The 24,345-nt window shown below is 55.8% G+C and overlaps 2 protein-coding genes across 8 annotated transcripts in view; one reads left to right on the top strand and one right to left on the bottom strand.

Moving 5' to 3' along the window:
• Nucleotides 1-2,127: 2,127 nt before the first annotated feature.
• CKMT1A (creatine kinase, mitochondrial 1A) lies at nucleotides 2,128-11,240 on the bottom strand. Its single transcript, XM_053955130.1, has 9 exons — nucleotides 10,986-11,240; nucleotides 5,709-5,907; nucleotides 5,277-5,372; nucleotides 4,939-5,160; nucleotides 4,350-4,435; nucleotides 3,309-3,432; nucleotides 3,040-3,174; nucleotides 2,585-2,710; nucleotides 2,128-2,377 (listed from the first exon to the last, which is right to left on the bottom strand). Exons 1-9 carry the CDS (start codon nucleotides 11,132-11,134, stop codon nucleotides 2,261-2,263), a joined length of 1,254 nt encoding a protein of 417 aa, XP_053811105.1. The 5' UTR covers nucleotides 11,135-11,240; the 3' UTR covers nucleotides 2,128-2,260.
• A 723-nt stretch (nucleotides 11,241-11,963) lies between these two features.
• The window catches only part of PPIP5K1 (diphosphoinositol pentakisphosphate kinase 1), a 43,772-nt gene continuing 31,390 nt past the window's right edge, over nucleotides 11,964-24,345 (top strand). For 4 of the 7 annotated variants that reach the window (XM_053955207.1, XM_053955210.1, XM_053955205.1 and 1 more), the window contains exons 1-13: nucleotides 15,735-15,977; nucleotides 16,260-16,434; nucleotides 16,918-17,113; nucleotides 17,207-17,297; nucleotides 18,293-18,378; nucleotides 18,613-18,767; nucleotides 19,790-19,891; nucleotides 20,176-20,337; nucleotides 21,439-21,560; nucleotides 22,002-22,103; nucleotides 22,751-22,837; nucleotides 23,277-23,352; nucleotides 23,847-23,956. In XM_053955207.1, the coding sequence (XP_053811182.1) occupies nucleotides 16,288-16,434; nucleotides 16,918-17,113; nucleotides 17,207-17,297; nucleotides 18,293-18,378; nucleotides 18,613-18,767; nucleotides 19,790-19,891; nucleotides 20,176-20,337; nucleotides 21,439-21,560; nucleotides 22,002-22,103; nucleotides 22,751-22,837; nucleotides 23,277-23,352; nucleotides 23,847-23,956 (1,436 nt within the window). In that variant the 5' untranslated portion in view covers nucleotides 15,735-15,977; nucleotides 16,260-16,287. Of the gene's footprint in view, nucleotides 11,979-15,733; nucleotides 15,978-16,259; nucleotides 16,435-16,917; nucleotides 17,114-17,206; nucleotides 17,298-18,292; nucleotides 18,379-18,612; nucleotides 18,768-19,789; nucleotides 19,892-20,175; nucleotides 20,338-21,438; nucleotides 21,561-22,001; nucleotides 22,104-22,750; nucleotides 22,838-23,276; nucleotides 23,353-23,846; nucleotides 23,957-24,345 lie in introns of those variants that run through there. The other 3 variants (XM_053955204.1, XM_053955206.1, XM_053955209.1) reach the window with 3 other exon arrangements.

Raw genomic sequence — 24,345 nt, forward strand, 5'->3', positions numbered from 1 at the left:
GATCGGGTCTTTACCCCGTAACCCCATCCGTCGGCAGTTGCACCTTCTGCTGGGGTCTGCGGTCAGAAGGTCCTTCGTCTGTGCCATCCCGGCCGGGGTGCTCGGCTCGCCCCCAGCTTTGACCAGGCACAGCCTGCTCCCACCTCGCACCACCGTGTCTCGGTCCTGCCAGGGCCTGGGGCTGTCCCCGCACAAAACCCCGATTCTCACCCTCCCTTTGAAGCGCGCCGGGCAGCTCAGGTGGGCCTTGGGGGACAATGCATCAACTGGTCCTCGGTACCCCGTTTCCGCCTCACCATCCGTTTCTCCTTAGAGCCCACGTGCTCCTGCCCTCGCCTTGTCAGGTCCCTACCGCTGACCGCTGAGTTTTAGCAACTGCTCCGTCTCCCCAGAGCTGATGACTGGGGCCAGCCCTCATCAGCTCACCTCCGGCACGGGGGCAGCCGCCCGGGCTGTTTCTGGCATTTTTGTCACCAATATTGAGCTGCATCAGCCAGTCGGCCCCAGGGCTGCGGGAACAACCCGCGTCACGTCTGTGACTCCACCGTCGCCATTGCGACAAAGAGCGGCGGGGCCGGGCCCGCCCCGGGGAGCGCCGTGCGCCCGGCATGCGCGCCCCGCGCCGGCAGGGGGCGCTGCCCGCCGCCCCGGGCCGCTCCGCTCCGGCCGGCGTGGGGCGGGCGGGGCCCGACCGAGCCGTACCCGCAGCCCCGGGCCGTGTCCGGTGTCCGCAGCACCGAGCAGTATCCGCAGCCCCGGGCCGTGTCCGCAGCACCGAGCAGTATCCGCAGCACCGAGCAGTATCCGCAGCCCCGGGCCGTGTCCGCAGCCCTGGGCAGTGTTCTGCCGCCCGGCTGCCTCCGCCCGTGCCGGGTTCCCGTTATCAATAATGCACGAGCTCGGCATCGTTTGCGGTGGGGGGGCTGGCGTCGGCCTCGGATTAGAGCCCAGAGCCGAGGCCAGCGACAGTCGGCTCAGTCGCACCGTGGGCGTCCAGCCCCGGCGGCAGGAGCGGGGTGAGCAGGCAGGGACCGGGCAGGATCCCGTGCCGGGGAAGTATCAGGTGTCACAGCTTGTCTCGGCGGTCTGTGGGACGGGGGTCTCTGGGGTTGCCAGTGTCGGAGGAAGGCTGGGAGCCGTAGCGAATGCGGGAGCGGCGGGGGCCGTACTGCGGGAGGTGCCGGAGCGAGCCCTGCGGGACCTCGTCTATCTCCCTCTCCCTCGCTCCTCCTGCCCGCAGGACGCAGGAATGGCTGCTTTCCTTCCCAGCCCGGGGATGCTGCTTCTGCTGGTGCTGCGGGACCCCAATCCCAGTGAGTGAGCACGGGCCTCCGGGAGTGCAGCCGCCGCGGATAGATGCGTGCTCCAGGGCCGGTTCTGCTCCCTCAAGTCTAGAGACGTTCCTCGCTACTGCGCGGGCCCAGGGAACGACTCCCAGGACTGACACCCGCTCCTGGCACTGACCGGTGCATGTGCCCTGCTCAGCCACCAGTGGCTGGGAGCGGCCAGCGCCCCGCTGGGAGTCAGAGCTATGGCTCAGGGTGAAAACTCCCCTTTGTCCCAGCGTCCTTATCCTTGTAGCAAGCCTGCCACAAACCCACTGTGAGACGTTGAGCAAGGAGCTCAGAGGGAAGGTGTGGATTGCACAGGCAGTGCAACGTTGCTCTTTCCTGCAGCCTGTGCTCTGGGACCTGCTCCAGGACAGTGAGGGTACTCCTGACTTTGAGATCCTGGTGCAGGCACTGCCCATTCAGGATCCTGGCTGCAGCCCATGCAGGATCCTGAGGAGCATGGGGCCCACTGGCTCTGCTCTCCCACTGCCTGGGTGCTCAAGACACATTTCCCACAGGAGTACCGTCATTTGCCAGAGGAGACCTTCCGGAGTGTGCTGCTCAGTGTGGGACGTGAGGCCATGCAGTGCTTCCTGGCCCTGCTGCACTACTTCTGATACCAGCTGGGAGGTGGCCGGGGTAGATGGGATGGGGCAGGGGGTGCAGAGCCCATGTGTGGTGATTGTGAAGCCTTGTGATGGGGGGGAAGTCTGAGTGTTGTCTCTGCAGGGGGACAGGGTGCTGGGAGGTCAGTGGGGTGGTGAGTGCTGGGGCAAGAAGAAGCCTGAGCCATGGCTACAGCAGCGCATGTTTATGGGGTCTGACCTGACGCATTGTAGGTTACATGATGCAGCGACATGCTGGGCACAGAGATCGCACAAGCTACAGGGGGACCTGGGTCCCACAGCGCTGGCGCTGCCATGGCCCCCTCAGTGCCGGAACTGCTGCAGCGGCGAGGGGATGCGGATATCCTGCCCCTTCTCCAGCCGCCGCTCACAGTCGATCAGGTAGTTCACACCATCGATCACCAGCTGCACCAGTTCCACCTGCACCAGGAGCACAGATGTGGTGACTGAGGGACTGTCCTGGGAGCCACACCACTTGGCCACTCCTGCTGCATGCAGGGTAGGCACTGCCACTCCCAGCACCCACATGTTGGCCCCAACACACGGCCCTGGGGCTGCATGGGCACTGTGGGCCCGTCATGCAGACACATTCCAGAACCTCCCTTCCCAGCTCTGTCTGGCACCCACCTCTGACTTCCCCAGACGGTCCAGGTTGGAGATGTCAAAGATGCCACCTTTGGCTGCAGTGTCCACACCACCCGTCCCACGCTTCTGTAGCCGGAGGTTCTCTAGGATCTTAGGGAAGCGGCTGTCCTGGTGCCCACAGAAAGTGTCAGTGCTCAGCAGGAACAACAAGGGAGTCAGGGCTCTGTAGCCAAATCCTCCCTGGTGCAGGCCCCTGCTGCTCACAGGGTCCTGTCAGTGGGTCACCAGCCCTACCCAGAGTCCTGCCCTGAGCAGACTCAGGCTGACACCTGGGACCTGGGCCTTTCTGGCCAGGACTGCAGGCAGTAGCTGGACCCTATGCCTCCTAGGGGAACCTGAGCGTGGTCCAGGGCTGGGTCCCATGTTGTCCTGCACCTATGTGGCTGAGCTCCCCACAGTCCTAGCCTGGCTCACCACAAAACTGGCCATGGTAATACCTTACTGAGCAGTGGCAGCTTGATGTGGACACCCGCTCGCAGCCCCGTGCCCAGGTTAGAGGGGCAGGTCAGGATGTAACCCAGCCGCTCATTCCACATGAACTCCCAGCCTCGCTCCTGGATTAGCCGCTCCACCTGAGTTAGAGGCACAAGCAGTCGTTCAGCCCTGGCTGAGGAGCACCCAGCAGAGGGCCAGCACCACAGGAGCCCTGCCTGCTCCTCTTTGCCTGTTTATGGGGCTGGCACAGCAGAAGCTGTTGGACACTCACCTCCTTTAGGCCCCGGCAGAACCGCTCAAATACACGCTTCATGTTGCCCCCCTTCTCCATGGAGATGACACGTGTGTGGTCCTCCTCATTGATCCAGATCAAGAAGCTCTTCTGGTGGTTGTGCCTAGGGACAGGGCAGTGTTTGACTGTGCTGGCAGCTTGCAGAGACCCTTTGCCCACTCAACTGTGCTCCTTCTGCCCCTGCCACCATGGTATTAGTGCTGCCCTTGGTTCTCATGTGCTGACTCCACCAGGGTGGGCAGCCAGGAGATGCTCCTGGAGATGGGCCAGTGTCCATGCACATGTATCACCGCTGGTGACGGGAGCTGTCTCCAGTGCCTTGGGCACAGGTGGGTGCCAGCATGGTGGTGACCCAGCCTGGACTGGGGACGGGAGCATGGCTCCTGCACCATGCAGACAGTGGGAACGGGCTTGTGAGGCATGGAGTGTGCACTGGAGGGCTGGGTTAGGTGCAGCTGGAGCTGGGAACCGTATGTGCCCTGGAGATGTTTTCCATGTAAAGCGTCAGCGAGGGTGGCATGGGCGGACAAGTGTGCTGGCTGCTGCTCTGCAGGAGTGTGGGATGTTGCATGGCTGTGCAAAGATGCTGGGAGGGAGCAGTAAGATGCAACCGTGGCAGGGTAGGTTTGTGTCACATAGAGTGTGCAGAAGCCAGGAGGAATGCTGGGGATTGCCCAGGGAGCAGAAGGCAATTTGAGGTTTTTGGCAGCCTTAGAGTGCAAGGTGCTGCAGGATGGTGAGAGCAGGCAGGATTGACAGCTGGTACTGGCTCCACAGTCCCTTTTGCCAGTACTGTGCTGTGTTTGTGTAGGGAACAGTAGACTGCTGACAGTGATGCACAAGGAGCTCCCAGGTGAGGCCACAGAACCCATGGTGAGCACGGCCCAGAGGCACTGGTGCCATGTGCTAGGGTCTGTGGCATGGCAAACACGGGAAACGTGGGTGGCAGGGCTGAGATGGATGGAGCAGTACGTCCCCCCCATTTCTGCCCTGCCGCCCAGTGCCAGGGCAGAACCTCACCAGATCCCTCGGGCGTCAGGCCAGTCCCGAGCCATTCCTGCTGCTGTCAGGAGCGGGGACACCGGCTTGTCAAAGAGGAAGTGGTCCTGGAGGGAGGCAGAGTTCATGGGCTCACCCAGGCTGCATGGCTGGAGCCAGGGCACCCTCACTAGTTCCAGTACTCCCTGTCTCACTGGTCCCACCTGCCATGCAGGAAATTCACCACGGCTCTCCCAGGCAGGGCACCCATGGGCAGGAGCCCCTTGCCTTCCTGGCCCGGGAGGCTGAAGGTTGCTGGTGCACAGCCCACCCTGTGCCAGGGGCTGGTGGGGCACCAGCTGAGTGCAACAAGCCTGCCTTCCTCTGGGCATGGGCAGGGAAATGGGGTCAAGAGTCAGAGGTGGCCATGAGCTGCTGGGGCTGACTTTAGAGAGCTCCTGGCTCCTGAGGGCTGAGCAGCACTGTGCTGTTGGGCTGCCTTGCTAGGGCAGGGCTCCTGGTTGAAGAAGACAGCATAGCTGTAAAAAGAGGCTGCAGCCTCCCAGAGAGACAGTGCCAGGAAGGGGCACTGCATGCACCGGGGGGCTGGTTGGGAGCTGCACGGACTCACATCAATGAGCTGCTGTTGCTCGTTCTCGGTCATCTCGCTGAGGCGGTAGTACCGGCCCGCCAGGTCCCCGGTGAGGCCACTCAGTGCATCCACAACCACTTTCTCCACCTCTCGTCTCTCGGCACGGGTGCAGGCTGGCGGCAGGCTCAGGCCACGGATGCTGCGCCCAGTCCGGACCCGAGACGAGAGCACATAGCGCTCATCAAACTGGCCAAACTTTATCTGGAACAGACAGGAGCCACAGGGTGCTCATGGGGTGGCCCTGGTGCTGTCAGGGCCCTACTCCCAAGGCCCAAGGAAGGACACCCGCATGCAGCACCACTGTCCAGCTTCTGCACCTTTGTGGCGTCCAGGTCTGTGACGTGCTTCATGGTGCGGGGGTTGTATCCATTGTGCCGCTCCTGAATCACAGGGTCAAACAGGTCGGCAAACACCTGGAAGCAAGTGGGACAACGTACAGCAGACCAAGGGCTTCATGAAGCCCCTGCCACAAGCCTGGCAGGGCCCCACTGCCAGTATGGGGGACAGCGTGTCCTGCAGTGCAACAGCAATCCACGGGGCAAGTGGAGCAGGAGGCTGCAGGGCTCCAGCAATAGCTGCTCCAAAAGAGCCCTGTGTCCTGCAGGAGCATGTGGAGACTTTCCAGGGGCCTCTCCAGCTGCTAAGGCTGAGCAAGAGGAGGTGGGCAGTAATGACCCCGGCTGCTGGTTGTACCATGGGTACTGGGACTCCTCTGGCTGCTGGCAGGCAAGGCTCTGGCTGCCACTCACCTCATAGGTCTCTTCATCACCAGCTACGATGCCCACAGTCTTGATGAAGGGATGGCCAGGGTTGTCGACGCCAGTCTGAATGCACTGGTCCAAGGTCCAGCCATTTGGGGTTGCCTTGTCACAGAGCCTGGCGTAGATGGCTGGCGTCAGGTTGCTGGCCATGCAGTTGTTGTGCTTCCGCAGGTCAGGGTACTCAGCGCTGTGGGAGGAGACACCAATGAGTTCTTTGGGGCCAGGGGACCCCTGCACTTGTGCCTGTGCTCCACAGAGACTCTTGGTGCAGGTATGGGCAGGGGAGCTCAGGGAGGGGTCAAATACTCTGCTTATCTACAGCAACTGGGAGCAGGGAGGCAGTTACAGGCCTTGCAGGGCAAGGGCAGTGAGATCCAAACCCAGGGCTGGCACTGAACCAAGAGTCCACAGGCAAATCCGGACCAGTCCTTAGGGAGCGGCTCCTTATCAAAAACACAGCAGGGCCCCAAAGTGGGAGAACCTGCTGGGTGAGCAGTGGGGCCATGTGAGTCCATCCCCACACTGAGCTGCCAGGGCAGCTGGGCTGCAGAGTGGGGGTCCCACTCCCCTTGTCCTCCCTGGGGCTGCCCTAATGCCAGCTCAAATGGAAAGGGGCCGCTCCTTGCCTGCTGATGCAGCGGGTAGGGGAGGCAGGACATGCAGTCTGCAGGGTCCTGGCTTGCTTGACCCCTGGACCTCTGCACCTCTGCCCCCCGGATGCTGTGGGGCAGGAGATTGGCTGACCCTGATCTGCAGCACAGTCCTAGTGCAGTTTATTGTATTAGGGGGATACTTTCCTCTAATCAGCTTAGAGGGAGGCTGTCTCTTGACCTCATTCCCACTTTAGACAGGCTTTGTGCTTGTTCTGCACTCACAGGGAAATTGGCAGGCAGGACCTGCTTGCCTTGGCCAAATCTCTCTTGAGGGTGCCTCCACTCACCTTAGTGGGACAGGACTGGCCCTTGTCAGCCCAGGAGACCACACTGGTGGCTGGAGGGGGTCCTACATTCCTGGGGACACCCTTCTGAGAGAGGCCTGCTTTGGGGGTGACATAGCTTGGGGTGAGTGTCCATGTGGGAGGAAAGAGGCCTGGGCTAGCACAGGTCTGGCTGCTGGGAGCAAGTCAGACATCAGCACTAGAAGCAAGTCCTGGCACCCCCTGTGCTCAACTCCTGCTCTTGGGCTGAGTGCTCACACTGGACATTGGTTCTGGCTGCCAGCACCAATCCTGTGCTGCAATGCAGAGCCCTGTGGCTGCCACTGCCTCCTCCCCTGTGTCTGCAGGCCAAGGAATGTGGCCCTTCGCCCACAGCTTGGCTACTGCTCATGGCTTCCTGTGCTGTGCAGAAACAAAGGGAGGTAGGGCTCCCATTGCATCGTGTGGGGAAGCACTAGCGCTGCTGCCTGGACCAGCAGAAGGAGGCATTTGCTCCAGACAAGAACTGGTCCCAGGGTTGAGGGGGCTGCTTTCAACCCACACAGACCTGTGCCCTGATGAGATGATCCAGCTAAGAGGCTGACGTGGCACGCATGGGATGCAGCCTGCCCTGGCCTCCCTCACTGCTTCTGCCCCTGTCATCTGCTGGCCACTGTCTCCCCAGGGTGACACACTTGTAAAATGCATTTGCTGATCAGAATGGGACACTTGGACAGGTTCCTCCACTGCTCATGCTGCTGGGCATGCCAGGACCACTTGTTGTGCTTTCTGTGTGACAGAGGATGCCCAAGAGCAGTAGAGGTTCCTAAGGAAAGCCAGCTTAGTCCCAGCAGGCAGGAGACTGCTATGGGTTGAAGCATGCTGTCTGCCACAGCTGTCTACACCTTCCCTGAGGGGTTCAGCATCCAAACCCTGAGACTCCAGGCTCCTGCCTGCAGGTGCTGTGCCTACTGCAGTGCTGACTGAGCACCTGATTGGAGTGCACCCGCCCCAAACAGCCCCAGACCACAGCCAGCAAACTGGGACAAAACCTCTCTTCAGCCTTTCTAGAGCACCTGAACTCAGATGGGTGTTGCCAGGACCAGCTGGGTAATGCTCGGGTGAAGGTCCTGAGCACCTGGTGCTGCGCTCACTGTGATGCCACAGCACTGCTGGGGGAGGCTGTGTCCAGGCTGGCACTGGAGAGCTCTGGCAGTGGCACCACACTCCCGCCATGTGCTCAGGGTGCCCAGGAGTACACTGTCATAGTGTCAAGATGATGCTGCACCTGGGCTGCTTTGACCCCTTGGTTTTGGTCCCCAAGGCTGTTTTTAAAATTACGGCCATTTCAGCACCATCTGTTTTATTCCCACAAAAATTTTGTTTTGTGCCACAGCACCGAGTGATATCTTAAAAGTCTTTTCCAACCTCAGTGATTCTATGATTCCACGGTTCTGTGGTATTGTGGGCTCCTGCCCAGCTGCAGAGGCTGGAAGTGTGGATGTCTGCCAGGAGTGCAACTCAGCAGTGGTGCCCATGCTGTCCTGTGCTCACTGCAGCCTGCTGTCCTGCCCATGACCTCAAGGTGCAGCTGCCCTCTCTGCCCTTGAGCAAGCAGGTGCCTGACCCCAGAGCAGACCTGCCCAGCAGCCAGCAGGGATTATTACTCCATTGTCTACTGACTGGGCAGCTTCTCCAGAAGTGACAACTACCTGCACCTCCCCACAGCTCTTCACCTCTAATGTGGCAGCCTCCAGTGCCCTTCCTGGCATCACTGGCCTGAGGTGCCCAGGCAGTCCTAGCCACACATGGCCTCTGGAGAGGTGTGGGGGTGTGTGGGGTGAGCAGCAGACCCTGTGTCGTGGCATGGAACTGGGAGCTGGCAGGCAGCCAAGCACGAGGCTTGCTTACGCAGGGAGGAAGGGGCTTGGGCTTTGTCTGGAGAGGCTTTGGCAGGGAGCCCCAACATGGTGGCCCAAATGTGGCGCCATGCCTGTCATAGGACCCACCTGGCAGAAGGCACAGGGTGCCCATGTCTCCTTGAGGTGGGAGTGCCTGTGCCCTCACAGCATGGCCATCCATACTCCAGTGCTTCTGAAAGGAGGCTGTAGAGTGTTGCTCAGACCCCTCAGGGCTGCTGCCAATGTCTCTCAGTTTTTAACTTAAAGACTAGAGGGGCAAAATCCTCGGGGGAATCAGCTGCAGAGTGAGAGATTGCAGCTCACCCCTAGGGCTCCATCCAGGTTCTTTTCAAGTGTCAGCACTGTCACAAAACCATTCCCAACTGAACAGAACCCCCCAGGAGGCTCATTTTAGAGCTTCTCAGCCACAGCCTCACCTTGATTTCATCCCCTCCTGACCTGATGTCTGCGTCTCTGCAGTTGTTCAGAAAGCTGGAAAACATCCCCCTCTTGGGAGGTAAATAATCAATAACATCCGGCCTTTGTAATTCTATGAACTCAGTCAATTTCTGTCCCTGACTTTCTGTAGCCCAATGCAGCTTGCCAGAGCCCCAGTGCCAGCTCCTTGTGAGCCCTCCACATGCCCAGAGTTCCCAGTCTGCAATGCAGCACCGCAACACACCACTCTGACTGTCGGCATTTGGTGCAGGGATGGCAGCAGCTGCTGGTGTTCGGAGCAGCAACGTGCTGCCTCCTTCCCACCCTGCTCCTTCCCTCTGCACAGTCTCTGCTGGCATTGGGATGGGCAGGAAAACTCAGTCCTCATTTTTCTGGCCTGCTTCTAAGATGTGGTAAGCCAAGCAGCTGTTGCCACATAAGGACTGGCTGGTGGCCGCCACGTCCCTCTCCCCTTCTGGCCCGGCCCCGTTCCTCCTCTGCCTAGCTCTTGTGAGACACAGGTAGCTACTGCGTCCAGTCCTGTCTGGCGGCGTGCTGCTCTGTGGTCCTCAGGGCTGGCAGCACAAACACTGGGCAGGACCAGCCTCTGCCAGGGCAAGTGATGGTGAGTGGAACCGTGGGAATGTGAGGCACTTGGCCCTCCTGGCCTGGCTGGGCTTCCTAGGGCAGCAAAGAGCCGTTTGGAGGGGAGTGACGTGAGAGCTTCTGGTCTAGAGCTTGAACCTTAGCATTGTGCTGCAGCTGTGACACTTATCTGGCTTAAGGGATCAGGCGCTGGGTATGCAAATAGGGCCAGGGCTCTTGCAGAGACAGCATTACCTCAAAAGCACCCCTAAGCCAGCCTGTGGCCGTGTATGCACCCACTTGGCCCAGCTCAGCTCTGTGCCCACCTCCCTGAAGTCCTGACTGCACATCTCATTGTCATCCAAAATCCACCCATGGGGCTGTTTGCTCAGCACCTACAGGCCCCTCCAGCTCTCCCTTTAAAAGCTGGCCCAGAGAGGGAAGAGCCAGGACCTGCCAGCAAAGCTTTTCTTTTCAATAGAGGAGTCCCTGTCCCAAAGGCAGGCGCGTGGGAAGGCTGGTACAGCCAGATGAGGTCGGGCCAGGGGCTACTCTGACACCAGCTCCCACAGAGATCCGTGGTGTTCTGCCAGCAGGACAAAATGGACCCTTTGCTCCATCCTGTTCCTACCAGGACATTGGCAAAGACTCCCTGGCTTCTCTTGGGCCGAGCTTGGGGTATGTCCCCACCGGCACTGGCGGTCCCAGCACTGCTGTCTCCCAAACAACCCCAATCTCTGCCCTCCCGGTCATCCCGGGAAGTCCCCCTGGACCCCAGTCCTACTGTCAAGCATTTGTCCCCTCCCGCTCTCGCATGTCCCCGGCTGCAGCGGCTTGTCCTGGTACTCTGGGACCACCCAGGGCAGCTGGCAGCTCCGGGGCTCCCTGCCCGGACCGCAGCGCCCAGAGCCAACCCCCGGACACGGGAATGCGCCCGGGGCGGCCCCCGCAGCCCCGGCCAGCGCGGGTCCCGGGAAGGGGGCCCGTGGCAACCCCGACGAACCCCGGAGAGCCGGGACTCGCGCTCTCTGGTTCCTGCGGGACCGCACCCGGTCCGTGGCTGTGCCGGTGTCCTTGTGCGCGGGGCCGGCGGAAACGGTGACCAGCAGCCCGAGGCGGGGCGGATCCATCCAACACGGCTGAGCCCCTGCGGCCGCTCCGTCCCCCTCCTGGCCCGGGGCCCCGGGGCAGGACGGGCTTGGTTCAGGGCCTCCCGGTCCTTCCCGCCATGGACGAGCAGCGTCCATCGCGTCGCCCCCATGAGCTGCTCCGGGACCCGCCGCCCAGACTCGAGCCGGGGGGCGGCCGCCGCGCCCGCCCCCGGTGCCGCTGCCGCTGCCGGTGCCGGTGCCGGTGCCGGTGCCGCAGGGATCGTCCCCTCCCGCCGCCCCCCGCCCGTGCGCCCTCGCCGCCCGCGCACATTACCTGGGCGGGTATCGCCGACGCTGACGGTCGCCCGCGCTGACCGAGTCCCGGGCGAGTAGGAAGCCGGCGGCGAGAGAGCCGGCGCCCACCATGGCCAGGAGGCCGGCGGAGCGGCGAGCGGAGAGAGCGCGGGCGAAGGTGCTGGCCATGTCGGAGCGGCGGAGCAAGCGCGCCGGGGCGGGCAGCGGACGTGAGGGGAATGGGAACGGGAATGGGAACGGGAACGGCGGCGGGGCGCGCGGGGGGCGGGGAGCCGGCGGGGCACGGGGGGGCCTGGCGGCACCGCCACCTGCTTGGTGCCCCGCCCCGCCCCGCCCCACCGAGGCCGCCGCCGCTTTCAGCACCGCTCGCCGGACAGCGCCGGAGGGGCGGCTGCGCCGACACGGGCCGGCTCCGCTGCGGGACCCACACCTCGGAGCCCCTCGCCGCGCCCTGGGGCGGGCGGGCGCGGCCGGGTCAAAGTTTGTCCACCCGAAGCCGGGAGCGGCGACCGCAGCTCCTCGACGGGATGCGGCCCGCGATGGGTCGCGGAGTCGGGGGCCTGTTCTCGGCGGTCACCAGCCCTCCCGCAGTGCCCGCCACGCCGACGGGGCCGTATCAGCGGGCCAGGAAGTGCGCTGCGTTCGCTACCGCAGACCCCCGAGGGACGGGAACTGCTGGCACACAGCTGCGCTGCTCCGGCACATGGAAAGTGGCCGTAGGGTAGAACCGCGGGCCCAGCCCGGTAGGGCCGCTCCGGGCGCGTGTCCCGCCCGGTGCAGCCGCGCGCTTGCCGTTCCAGCACGGGCCCGGCGCAGGGCCCGCGCCCACGTGCGCGCGGCGCGCCTGGGCGCGCGGCAGGTCCCGCCGCCGCCGCCAGGGGCCGCCGTGCCGTGCCCGCTCGCGGCCCGGCCGGCCCGCCTCCTCCGCGCCAATTGGCTGCCTACGGCCGTCAGCAGACGCTGATTGGCCGGCGGCAGCGCCCGCAGCGCAGGGTGCGCTCGGAGGCCGCAGGTGAGCGCAGCGAAATGGCGGCGCCTGGCGTGGCGCCCCCTGCTGCCGCCGGAGGGGGCAGGGGCGGCCGAGGGGCCAGGGCCGGGGCCGGGGCCGGGTCGGGAAGCGAAGAGAAGCGCAAGTCGGGGAGGGGTAGGGCGGCCGATCGCGCCGCTGCCGGGCCCTGTTAGTCGGCGGCTGTCTGGGAGCGCCGGGTGGACGGCAGCGGCGGCGCTACGGCGAGGCGCGACCCGGTCCCATGCCGCTCCCGCGGCTCGCTGCCGCCGCCACTCGCCTGTGCCTGCCGGGCCCGGGGTTCGGCCTCCCGCGGCGCGGGAGCTCCGCCCGACTCGGGCGCAGCGGCGGGCGAGGCTCGTCCAGGCCGCTCGGGGCCTGTGCGTGCCGGCGCGGTGCCGGTGCTGCCCGCTCTCCGGGCAGCGGCGGCTCGCCCTTTGCGGGGCTGCTTGAGGTCGCGCCGCTCTCCCGGCCCTGTCCTGGCCTCTCTGCCTCTGCCCCGCTCTCCGGGGCCGCTGTCTCTCCCAAGCCTGGCAGGCCGGTGTTTGTGAAGCCGCCACGGTGTGCGCGGGGTAGAGCGGCAGCGGCCTCCCGCAGTAAACCCTCAGTGGCAGCCACCGTGTCGGAGGAGTTCCCGGTGCTGAGGAGTTTCACGCTTTACAGAGGTCTCACGAGTCTGATTAAATATTTCGTTATAAGCAATGTAAGACACGGACGGGTCTCGCCGCTGTGCGCGGCACGCCCTGTTCGGTGTGCGGGGCAAACGGAGGGATCGCCTCGATGCTCCGCTCCGCCCTCCGCCTTTGCGGCTCTCGCTGTGTTCCGCCGGCCTGAAGGCGCCGCTTGGATCGACTGAACTTGACTTCAGCTTCCTGGCTGTGAACGCCTTGAATGCCTGTGTTACCAGAACAGAGGGATTTCTCTGATACACCGTGTCCAAATAGTTTTAATTATTAACCCTAGAATAGGTGATGGTTCTGTTCTGAAGAATTAAGTGCCCATGATATGAGCACAGCTTTCGCCATTTTAAAGTACGGAATTAACCTTAATGCAAACAGCCCTTGTAACAGTGGAAGTAACTCTCCGTGTGTCACTGGTCATGCAGAAGTGTGTTAGTGGTCATGCATGCAAAGGTCCTTCACTGCTCAGGGCCTAAGCTTTCAGGGTTGGTTTTTTTTGGACTGGTTGGTTGATTGGTTGTAAGGCCATCAGTATTTTCAGGTATTTCTACAAGACATTGCCAGCATAAGTGTTTTAAAATGCCAGCTATGTGTATTTTTAGAAGTCATTATCCTGCATGTACTTGACCTGGCTTGGCTAGGCTGTGGGTCTCTAAGTTGGATCACGCTTGCTGGCTTTCTGCTTGCCAGGGTAATCCCAAATTCCTGCCACTGACAATATGATAAGTCATGTTCCTGTCAGTCAGCCCAGCACTACAGAGACTGCATCTGCACCTTTTGTTTAAAATCTGAAATGAAACAAAATCCTGACGTGCAAGCCCACTCTTTGGTTGGTTAATGCCACACTGAGTACAAACTTAATACAAGACCTAATCACACCTTCACACCTTAAATGTCTGGTACCTCAGAAGCAGGGCAGGAAGAATTTCTTTACTTTGTGAGCAGCCTTATCTGAACAGCACCAGAATGATATGCTGGGGAACAGGAAAACAATTTTCTGTATCGTTTCTTATCTCTAATACAGGGCAACCTAGGGAGCTGAAACAGTCCCAGGCCATCAGAGGCAAGGTCTGTGGCTCCATATAGGGTTGTGTGTCAGCAGATTTGGACTGCTGATTGAGTAATTTTGGTAACCTTTGGTATGACTGTGCAGCAGATCACAGCTTCCCTTCTTGGAAGTGCAGCAGGAAAGTCTTCAGCTGCAGCGGCTGGCATGTACTCCTCCTGTATCTGTGACAGGACTACCAAGCCTGGATATTCTGACTCAAAGCCAGAATCATTTACCTTTTGTGTGTATTTGCCAGAGCTGCATTAGTGCTCTTGTCTCCCTTGGATGACACAGTCAGCAGCATTAACTCAACACTGAATTTTCTTGCAGTGATTAGTGAGAGCTGAGGCCCATAGCACTCTCAGTGACTGTAACTGGCTGAAATGTGTGGCTTCCATGAGCAGTTAGCTCAGCAGACAGCGGGGACAGAACCACCAGCATGCTATGGTTGGTGTGAAAAGTGTGGGCTGTGTGCTGTGCAGGAACCTGTAAGGGTTCCATGATGGCAATTGCCACCCTGCTGGCATATGAGCCCTGTGTCAGTTCAACACTAGAGCTGGCTCAGGTGTGGTGGGCAAACTTCCTGTCACTGTCCTTAGATACCAGAATAGAACTCCACTTGCCTGTGTCCATTTAAGAGCAACAGTCTGAGTTTTTAATGCCTTAGTTATGCCTGTAGCTAAAAGTTCTGTTTCATCAAGAGTCTGTAGTTGCTTGGTATAAGTCTACGGTAAGGAATCTGCTTTTAAGAATGCTAGAAAAAGGTTCTGGTTAACCCTCCCCCCACACCTGAAATCATGAGGCTTTCCTTATTAACATCATGGGCAGGCCTGTGCTATCAGTGGCTGTCAGCTTCAGTGAGGCTCTGAGTTTTTACCTGATGTGACTATGGTATGTCATGGCCTTGAAACAGAGCTATAGAGCAAGGAAGAGGCTTTTTCTCTGGGATAGGAGGAGGAATATAGAGAAGTTGTTGCTTTCTGAGTTCTTAGGGCAAAGGTTTTCCTGCTGCTTGATCTGTTTTTTTTCCAGGAGGGAGGGAAGAGTAAGGGATTGGAGAAAATAACCCTCCTCCTCCTTTTGCATGATTTGCTTCACTTCATTAAATCATCAGCCATCAAGCTGATAGTGTACCTGCTAAGGGCTCATTCTGCACTGATGTGCTGAGGCAGCAGGACACAGGCATGAAAATGGTTCCTGAGTATGTTGGGAATGCAACTCTTGTCCTCCTCTGGAGATAGCAGGGCTATGTGGAGTGCACAGTAAATACCTCTACAGCCTGATCCTCCAGCACTGTTCCTCCCACTAGCAGCAAGCACTGATGGTGAGTATCAGCTCTGACTCGTGCTGACTGAATTTCAGTGCCAGATGTGTGCTGTGCTTTGAGGATTTTGTGGCAGCAGCAGCACTGGGCTGGGTGCATGGGACTAAGATGGAGGAGATCATCCTTGGTGTGATATGTACAAAGTCCAGGCTTGCTGTGCCCCCTGTGTGGTTTTTGTGGGGTTGATGTCTGCTCCCCCAGTGGATCCAGCAGTGGATCCTTATGCAGGAGGAATGTTTTGGCTACTTTATAATAAAGAAAAGCACAGTGAAAGATACCTGCTTGACGCTGTGGGTGGAGATTAGGTCAACGGTGAACAGCTGTGTCCTTGGCAGGTACAGGTCAGCTGAATGGTGTGTTCAGACTCTGTCCCCTCTGAGGCAGGCAGTGCTGCTTTTGTAGGTGACAGTGGAGGACATACTCCTTTACTGGCATTTCTAACTCATAGCATATATTCAGCAGCTGGCAGAGGAGGTGATTGTTCCACTCTGCACTGGTCGCAGCATCCTGTCTAAGTTCAAGAAGCCTGTGGACAATGCTCTCAGGCACATGGTGGGGTTCTTGGGATGTCTGAACAGGGCCAGGAACTGGACTCAAATCTTGATGGATCCCTTCCAACTTGGTGTATTCTATGCCAGTTTGCAAACCCAGACATCTGGACCTGCAACCCAAAATGTTGCTGATGCTCCCTCTGTGTCCTCTTTCCCTGCCATAGAGTTTTCACTTGTTTTTCCTCCTCCCTGAAAACTCCTGCTCCTCTCAAACTGTTCTCTCTGTTACTGTAGGTCTTCTTGAGCTGAAAGGATGAAAATTGGCAATTGGAAAATCACTGTCACTGACCTGAGCTTTATCCTGACTTCAGGAGTCCCAGTTGATGTTGTTGGGCATATGAGTCTGCAAGAGTGTCCCCTGTCCCTGTCCATGATTTAGGCAGCGGTTGGACATGCATCACTGTAAGGGTTACATGATTTCAGTGCTGGTGGTGACACTTTCCCAGTGCAAGGGGGTTAATTGCAAAATGGAGCTGCTTATCTAAAATTATCCAGAATTCCAGATCCCCTCCCACACTGAGAGTGTCTTCCTGTTCCCTCTTTTTGTGCTGGGCAGCACTATCCCTGGGTTCCCTCATGCCAGATCAGTCCCTGCCCTCCCCACCACCATTTGCTTCCATCATGCAGCTGGCCCTGGGATCACCCTGCATTGACCTCTCTCCCTTTTGCACACTGTAATTCCAGAGCGGGATGGTCGGCCAGCAAGGCTGCAATGTCGTCCCTGACGACCCCCAGTGAGGGAGAGAACTCTGCTCCCAGGTTTGTTGTCGGTTCCAGAGATGATGAGACAGAATTTCTGGGATCAAACATGAAGACAGATGAAACAGATTTCTTTGAAGATGATGAAGAGGAGGAGTCGGTAAGGAGGTCCCAGCATTCTGGGCTGGAGCACCTGTACAGAATCCCTGGGTCTCAGCCAGGTTTTGCATGATTACTGCTGGGACTGCAGGGGACACAGCACCATGCTGTGTGGCACAGCCATGGGACACAGCAGTGGCATTTATGACAGGACACATTACGTCATGCTGCCGTACTCACTGCCTCAGGAAATCTAGCTTCTTTGCTTGCAGGTCTGATTTGGGAAAAATAGTGTATTTCTTTGTTCTGGAGACTTGACCTGACACTCCTGTAAATCTTTGTTTCACCAGGGAAATTTTTGGGGAAAACTCTGGCACCTGTGAAAAGGGCAAAGGTGTCTCTGCAGAGAGAAAACATTCATTTTTTCTGTAACCTTCAGGAACAGGATGCAGAAAAAATGATCTCCACCTCCTGACTGCTTTTGGCCCCTATTCAGTGTTATATTAAATGCTACTAAACTGACCTCTGTCTTCCCCTCTGTCAGCCTCCAGAGCGGCAGATCGTGGTGGGAATCTGTGCCATGACCAAAAAGTCCAAGTCAAAGCCCATGACACAGATTCTGGAACGTCTGTGCAAGTTTGAGTACATCACAGTGGTGATCATGGGGGAAGATGTTATTCTGAACGAACCGGTGGAAAACTGGCCCTCTTGTGACTGCCTGATATCCTTCCACTCCAAAGGTAACACATCTGTAGCAGTCCTTAGCCTGCTTGAGCTTGTGGGCAAGGGAGTTTCCTTTCAGCCTTCCCCTCTGTCCTCACCCTGTATTTCAGGATTCCCCCTGGATAAGGCAGTTGCTTATGCCAAGCTGTGCAAACCGTTTCTGATCAACGACCTTGATATGCAGTATTACATCCAGGACAGGTGGGTGTCTGTGAGCTGCTAAAGCCCCTTCCCTCTTCCTCTGATTCTTCTCAGCATGCTGTGGAATCTTAATTTTTCTGGTCACAAAGGAGTGAGATGAGGAGGAAGGGGACCTCAGCAGTGGCTTTTTGGGGTTTCTCCAAAGCATGGAGGGGAATGGCTTTGAGGGTAGAACCATTGAGACCATGTAAAATCATGCTTTCTTTTCTGGTGTAAATATCTTGTAAGGAGTGGTTGGGATGTAGGGAGTGGAAGAGTTCTCACAGAACAAGGCTGCCATGACTAAAGCAAAAAGACTAGTCTCTAATCAGGAGAGCCAAGTGGTGAGACGGGGCTCTGGGTCAGGAACTGGGAGCAAGGCTGGGTCAGAATCTGTGGAACCTGTGTTGGTCAGACACATGAGGTTTCTCAGTCATCTGTTGGTAGAGGCCACCACCAGCCACATACTTGAGCCCATATACCCAGGCTGCTTTGGCTGTGTGTGAGTAGGGCTCCTAACAGATCCTAAACCTCCTGCCCTGTCTTTGTGGTGGTGAGCAGTGTTATGTGGTGCAGGCAGGCATCCCAGGGTGTAACTAGTGAAAGAACTGGGGTTTGCCCCTTGACACAAGATGAAAGAAGGCTCCTGCCGCTTCTGCCAGGCCTGGGCACTGGACAGCTTGGCATGACAGGACACTCTCCAAGAGGGCGGGTCTGGGCAGGTGGTATGTACTGGATGTGCTGCTGTGCTTTGGGTACATGCTAATAATTGAGTGTCCATGTTTAGGCCGGGTAGATATTTACTCTGGGGCACCTGTGTCCAGAGCAGGACTGAGACAAACTCTATAGCCTGCAGGACTCGTCCAGAGAGCATATGCTGAGAAGTACCTGCAGTCTGTCTTGATGCTTTTTTGTGTTCATCTGACTGTGTTCTTCATCAGTGGAAGTGAAGTCTTTCCCTTGGTGTATACTGAGGACCTTCTAAACTCTTCTGACACTGCTTCTGTCCTCTACAGGCGTGAAGTGTATCGGATCCTTCAAGAAGAGGGAATAGACCTGCCCCGCTATGCTGTGCTCAATCGAGATCCTGACAGACCAGAAGGTCAGTGTCCAACTTCTACTGAAAGCCATTTCCCCAGGCTCTGCTATTTAAGATAGTCTGCAGAGGACAGATACTGGCAGGCACCTTAAAGAAGCCTGGCTCATTAGTCTCTTGGGTTTTTTTATGGGCAAAGGTCCCAGAAGCAAAACAAACTGATGGCCTGGGAGGGGCTGTGGCTCTTCACTAGAACTGTCTCACCTTTCCTGATGTGCTGCTGCTGTGCTCTGTCTTCAGAGTGCAACTTGGTGGAAGGAGAGGACCATGTGGAGGTAAACGGGGCTGTGTTCCCAAAGCCATTTGTGGAGAAGCCAGTCAGTGCTGAAGACCACAACGTGTACATTTACTACCCGACATCAGCAGGAGGGGGCAGCCAGCGGCTCTTCCGTAAGGTGAGGAGGGGTCTCCAGAGCTGGTGTTGGAACCAACAGATCTGAGACCCATGTGGCCTCAGGAAGGAGTGTCGGGGCAGGTGAAGGGGAAAGGAAAGTTTTGTGTAGGGGAATTTAGACCTTCTTAGAACATTTAGTCCAACCGCATCTACCTGGGAACCACAGAAGGACGTATTTTAGTGGTAGTGGTGACTTCACCTTCCCCATCCTCTTGGTGACCTTTATCCTGCAGTCATGGAGCACTGTGTCCCTTTCTGAATTGCATGCTGATTTCTCCTGGGTTTATCAAGATAAGTTTTTCAAAAAACCTAGATTCCTGCCATTTAACATAATTCTTGCCCTTCCCATTTAGTGCAGCTTGCACACGTGATAAAAGCAGTATTTATTCCTAGATTCCACAGGAAATCTGCCCTTACTCGCTTCCCCCACTTTGCCAGTGAACAGTTATAGCTGTGATACATCTTTTTTCCAGTCAGTTACACATCTGGCATGAATAATCCTAAAATGATTGTTCCCTTAGGTAAGATACAGGTATGCCTCTTGAGGTTATATCCAAAGTCTTACTAAGCCTCCTGAGGTTATATCCAAAGTTTTCCTAAAAATGAAAACAATGTCATCCTCGATGTCGATAAAATCAATCATGGTCCTAGAAGGAAATTAAATTAGTTGGATTATCACCTGTCATAATTTATTTTTATTTGCATATTAGTTAGGCTCCTTACTTTGTAGGTCTTTGTTCACTTTTTTTTGTTCCATATCCTTGAAGTGATTCGAGACAAATTAATGGTCTATAATAACTTTTCTCCTCTTTAAAGCCTGGAAAATTACATACCTGCTGCCTACATTTTGGTCTCTTTTGTCCTCCATAAATAAGTGTGCTGCAACATCTGGGGGGCCTGAGATGCTAATCCATTAAGTTTGCTAAAATTCTCTACATATGGGATGAAACTTCTGCTTTTCTGCTTCCATGTAAGAAAAGGATCCCTGTGGTCTTTCCTGAGGTGTTTATTCTGTGCTTTCAGATTGGCAGCCGGAGCAGTGTGTACTCCCCAGAGAGCAGTGTGAGGAAGACGGGCTCCTATATTTATGAGGAGTTCATGCCTACGGATGGCACTGATGTAAAGGTGAGGAAAAACCTGGAATGGTGCCTTCCTTTGTCAGGCCTGGGGGAGCTGAAGGTTCAGCAGTTCTGCTTAGTCCTACTTAGGCTCTGGAATGTGCCTTTTAAGCTTTGAGGTGCTGACTGCGCAGTTTCAGCCCCAAAGTGGGGAGCGGATGCTCTGTAGATCACACCAGGAGGAATGTGTGACACCATCTCATCTTCTTTTCTGTGTCTGCAGCAGAAATACCTTCTGGAAGCTGCAGTTAGCCTTGGTGGCTATGTCAGGTGTACTCACTCTAATTCCAGGTGTACACTGTTGGGCCGGACTATGCCCATGCAGAGGCTCGCAAATCCCCTGCTTTGGACGGGAAGGTGGAACGGGACAGTGAAGGGAAGGAAATTCGTTACCCAGTCATGCTGACTGCCATGGAGAAACTCGTTGCCCGTAAAGTCTGCGTAGCCTTTAAGGTCTGTATTTTTTTTCCTGTGCAAGCAGGACTCCACAAATGTCTGATATGTGTCAGAGTTGGTGTTAAAACTTGTCATCCTGGCTTGTCTCAGGCATGGCAGTCCTCCATGCCTAATGCCAGTTGTTGGTCCTGGTGGCTGTGGCACTTTGCTGGGCAGAGGTGACTGGGAAGGCAAGAACGCCTGCAGCAATTGCCCTCTGGGCTGGTAGGTGCCTGGTGTCCCACATACATCTGAGCATTTAATGCTGGATCCTGAGCATGCTGCTCTCTATCTGACCTGTGCTCATCCTGTCTTGACTATTTCCTGCTTTTGTTTATGTGGAAAATTTAGTCTTTCTTGTTTTTTTTTTGTTTTTTTTTTTTTGGTTTTTTTTTTTTTTTTTTTTTTTTTTTTGTTTTTGTTTTTGTTTTTTTTTTTTTCTTTTCGTTGTGTATTTTGGTACTTGTGTTTGTTTTTTTGTTGTTTGTTTAGGCTTTTTGTTTGTCTGGTTTTGTTTTTTTAAGTTCTTGGGTTTTTAAAATATGACTCTGGTGCAAATTCATATTTTATTTTACAATTGGCTAGAGTGAGTAAGAGTCCAGGTATGGTTCTATGACATGTTCAGCAGTGTCAGTGGAAGAAGCACTGGACTCCTTGTTCCTGCTCTACTGCAACTGGCACCCCATGCAGTTGGGCTGATGCAGATTTGGTCTCTTTTCTACCTTGTAGCCTTTTCCATTTAGTGATGGGTGTCTTTGCCTGCAGCAGTTCTTGTCCGTGCTTGTCAGTCTGGTTCAAAATTATTGGATTTGAAAGGATCCAGGAGCTGCTCTGTTTCAGGTCTTTAGAGCTCTGGGAAGTCAGGGGTTGGCTGTGGTGGCTTCATTTGGGGGCTGGTAGTTAGGGCCTTTGGTTCAGCAGTAAGGGGTTAAAGTGTGTCTTCACACTTGTTCTAGGCTTGTGAGGTGGGCATGGAGGGGGGGATGGCTGCAGCATCAGCAGGGCTGAACTGGGCAGTGTTGGCTGTGTCTGTGTATGCCCCGCTGGCAGGGTCGCTGCTGTCCCCCACTGCTTCCTTCCTGTGTGCCTAATTCCCATATCCTCTGCTTCCTCCTGCAGCAAACCGTGTGTGGGTTCGACCTCCTGCGGGCCAACGGCCACTCCTTTGTTTGTGATGTGAACGGCTTCAGCTTTGTGAAGAACTCCATGAAGTATTATGATGACTGTGCCAAAATCCTTGGGTATGAACAGTCTGAGTTTTGATAAGGTGGTAAGGTAACTCATTGCAAAGTAAAATGAAACGTGAAGTCTTGGTCAGTATGTCAGAGAAGTCTGCAAGTGGTTCATGTGAGTCATTTGCTCAGCAGGTGAAAGCTTGGCTGTTGGAGGAACGGGTTATTTTCAAGCCCTGGAGCTCCTGCCTGCACTGACATTAGCTGTCTTTGTCTACAGCTAGATGTATCTTCCAGGACTTTTCATTGTGTGCTAAGCCCAGTTGTGGTGTTGGTGATGTTAGGGAAACTGGTACCCCTTTGGGGTGCCCTAACTAGCCCACAGTGTGATAGGTGTCTCTGCAATGAAAGTGAGGCTCTCTTCACATCTTTCAGCAGGACTGCTAAGGAGGAGGTGGAGAACCAAGGGAATGGATTTTCTTGTGAGTGTTGTATTTTGATTTCTTCCAGAAATATAATCATGAGGGAGTTGGCTCCCCAGTTTCATATCCCCTGGTCCATCCCAACAGAGGCAGAAGACATCCCCATTGTCCCCACAACTTCAGGCACCATGTGAGTACCTGCCATCTTCTCAAAGGATGCCAGTGATGACTGCATGAGGGACAAAGTGTGAAAAACCCTGTCCAAGGGCCTGACACCACTAACAGCATGGCATCCTCCAGCTGCTGTGCTGCTTGCAACCCTGAAATTTGTAGGTTTGATGAATGCAGATGAGCAGTAACTGAAGAAATTACAGAAACTGCTTACATGGCTTTCAGAGGTCCAAATTCTTCATCAGGACAGGAAACAAATCAGAACAGATGCTGTAGCTGGCTGCTACATGGAGAAAGTGCATGTTGAGCTACCAGTGAAATATATGGAAACACTTAGCTGAAATATTCATAATTACCCATATGCTTGGCAGCCCCTCATTTGATACCTTTGGCCTTACTAGTTTTCTAGCACATAAGGCTAGAAGATCAAAGGCAAAAGTTTCTTTCTGATCCTCAGCACACTTGTACACTGGTATGAAGCCGCTCAACTTAGTAGTGTCTGCAGAGTTCTGACTCCCTTTGCAGCTGTGACACTTGTGTCTGGTTTAGTCTGGGAGAAATTCTACCCCTGCTGTCAGAAGAATGGAACTGAAAGAACAATGGGAAGCTACTTCCTAGTGTAGTTCTGGAGTGTAAGGGCACATTTGTCATCTTGTGTTTCCCCAGGATGGAACTTCGCTGTGTTATTGCAGTCATCCGTCATGGAGATCGCACCCCAAAGCAGAAGATGAAGATGGAAGTGAAACATCCCCGGTAAGAGCCAAGGGAAAAAGGTGCTGTGCTTTTGGGAAGGGATGAGGGCCTATTCTCTAAACTAGAAGCAGGAGCAGAGGGCTGAGTGCATAGGAGGCAATATTTTTCCTGGCCCATCCAAGCAAATGCTTTCTGACCAGTTGAGAGAGCCTCCTTTCCCCACAAGGATCCTGACACCTTCTGTGTGAACACTGGAAGGGAAAGTGAAGGTGTGGTAGGTGCTGAAAAGGGAAGTGCCCCACTAAATGGAAAGCTAGTATCTGCTTACTGGTTGTATTTTGAAAAACACTTGTTTTTCAGAATTTTTGACACACAAGGAAGAGCTAGCAGCCTGCTTGTTCTCCCTGAAGAATAGAGACTAAATGCACATGTAGGAATGACCCTCCTTGTATTATTGAAACAGCAGAAAATGGATCAGCATTCTTTCTTGTCTGTTCAGGTTCTTTGAATTATTTGAGAAATATGATGGTTACAAGACAGGGAAGTTGAAGCTGAAGAAACCAGAGCAGCTACAGGTGAGGAAGTTCATTCTGGGGTTACTGGGTGGGATATGCAGGTAATACAGATCCTGGTGTAAGGCAATTCTTTGGGAGGGTGCAAACCTCCAAAAGGGCAACAGTCTGTCACACAGATGCTCTCTGTCTCAGACTCAGCTGGGTGGCAGCAGGAAAGTAGAACGGAAACTTCCGCTGCCTGATGCGCACACTGTAGGATGGACATGACCTGATGCGGCTTGCCCACCAGCTGTGGTTGCCTCTGGTGACAGATGGGTCTGTGCTAGGGAGTGGGGCAATTGGAGGTACCTGCTTGGTTCTCAACAGGGCTGTAGTACAGCATGGGGATGAAGCAGACTGCAGTGTGAAAGTTTGTCCTGCCTGAGCTGTGTCGTATGAAATGACATGCCTCTGAGGAGTCTCTGCATGGACCTGATTCTGGGTGAAGCTGTTAGGAGGCCTTGCAGGAGTACACTGGTGAGTCTGAGGAACAATTGCTCTCCGCTTTCCAACAGGAAGTGCTGGATATTGCACGGGAGCTTGTGGTGGAGCTGGGAACCCACAGTGATTGTGAAATTGAGGAGAGGAAATCCAAACTGGAACAGCTGAAGAGTGTCTTGGAGATGTAAGCATCCCTATCTCGGGGCACTGTGGGTTTGCCTCAGAGCATGTGATATGGAAACCAGCTGTGCTGCTGGTGTCCTGGCCAGCTGGTGTGCAGAGATTGGGGTCTCCTCTGTCCCCTGTTAGTAGCTGTACATGAAAAGCACCATAGAATCACAGAGTCACAGAACAATGAGGTTGGAAGAGACCTCCAAGATCATCAAGTCCAACTTTTGCCCTAACACCTCAACTAGACTATAGCACCCAAGTGCCCTCAGTTTTTCTCCTTGACATCAAAACCCTGCTAATCCTTGTCCCAAGTGTGTCTGGTGTTTGGCTAAAGAACTTGAGACAAAACCGAGCTTTCTTGGCTGCAGGAGAGGAACTGGGGTCCTGGAAGGGCCATGTTGA

The sequence above is a fragment of the Vidua chalybeata genome, chromosome 13 (genome assembly GCF_026979565.1).
Source record: "Vidua chalybeata isolate OUT-0048 chromosome 13, bVidCha1 merged haplotype, whole genome shotgun sequence".
Taxonomy (NCBI): Eukaryota; Metazoa; Chordata; class Aves; order Passeriformes; family Viduidae; genus Vidua; species Vidua chalybeata.

What these genes read in the sequence shown, in the direction of transcription:
- CKMT1A (XM_053955130.1), bottom strand. Translation starts at nt 11,134, where the DNA reads ATGGCCAGCACCTTCGCCCGCGCTCTCTCCGCTCGCCGCTCCGCCGGC. An exon ending in CGTCGGCGATACCCGCCCAG is followed by an intron (nt 5,908 to 10,985) that starts GTAATGTGCGCG and finishes CTCCTCCCACAG; the next exon opens with CGCTGAGTACCCTGACCTGC. An exon ending in CAGACCTGGACGCCACAAAG is followed by an intron (nt 5,161 to 5,276) that starts GTGCAGAAGCTG and finishes TGTCTGTTCCAG; the next exon opens with ATAAAGTTTGGCCAGTTTGA.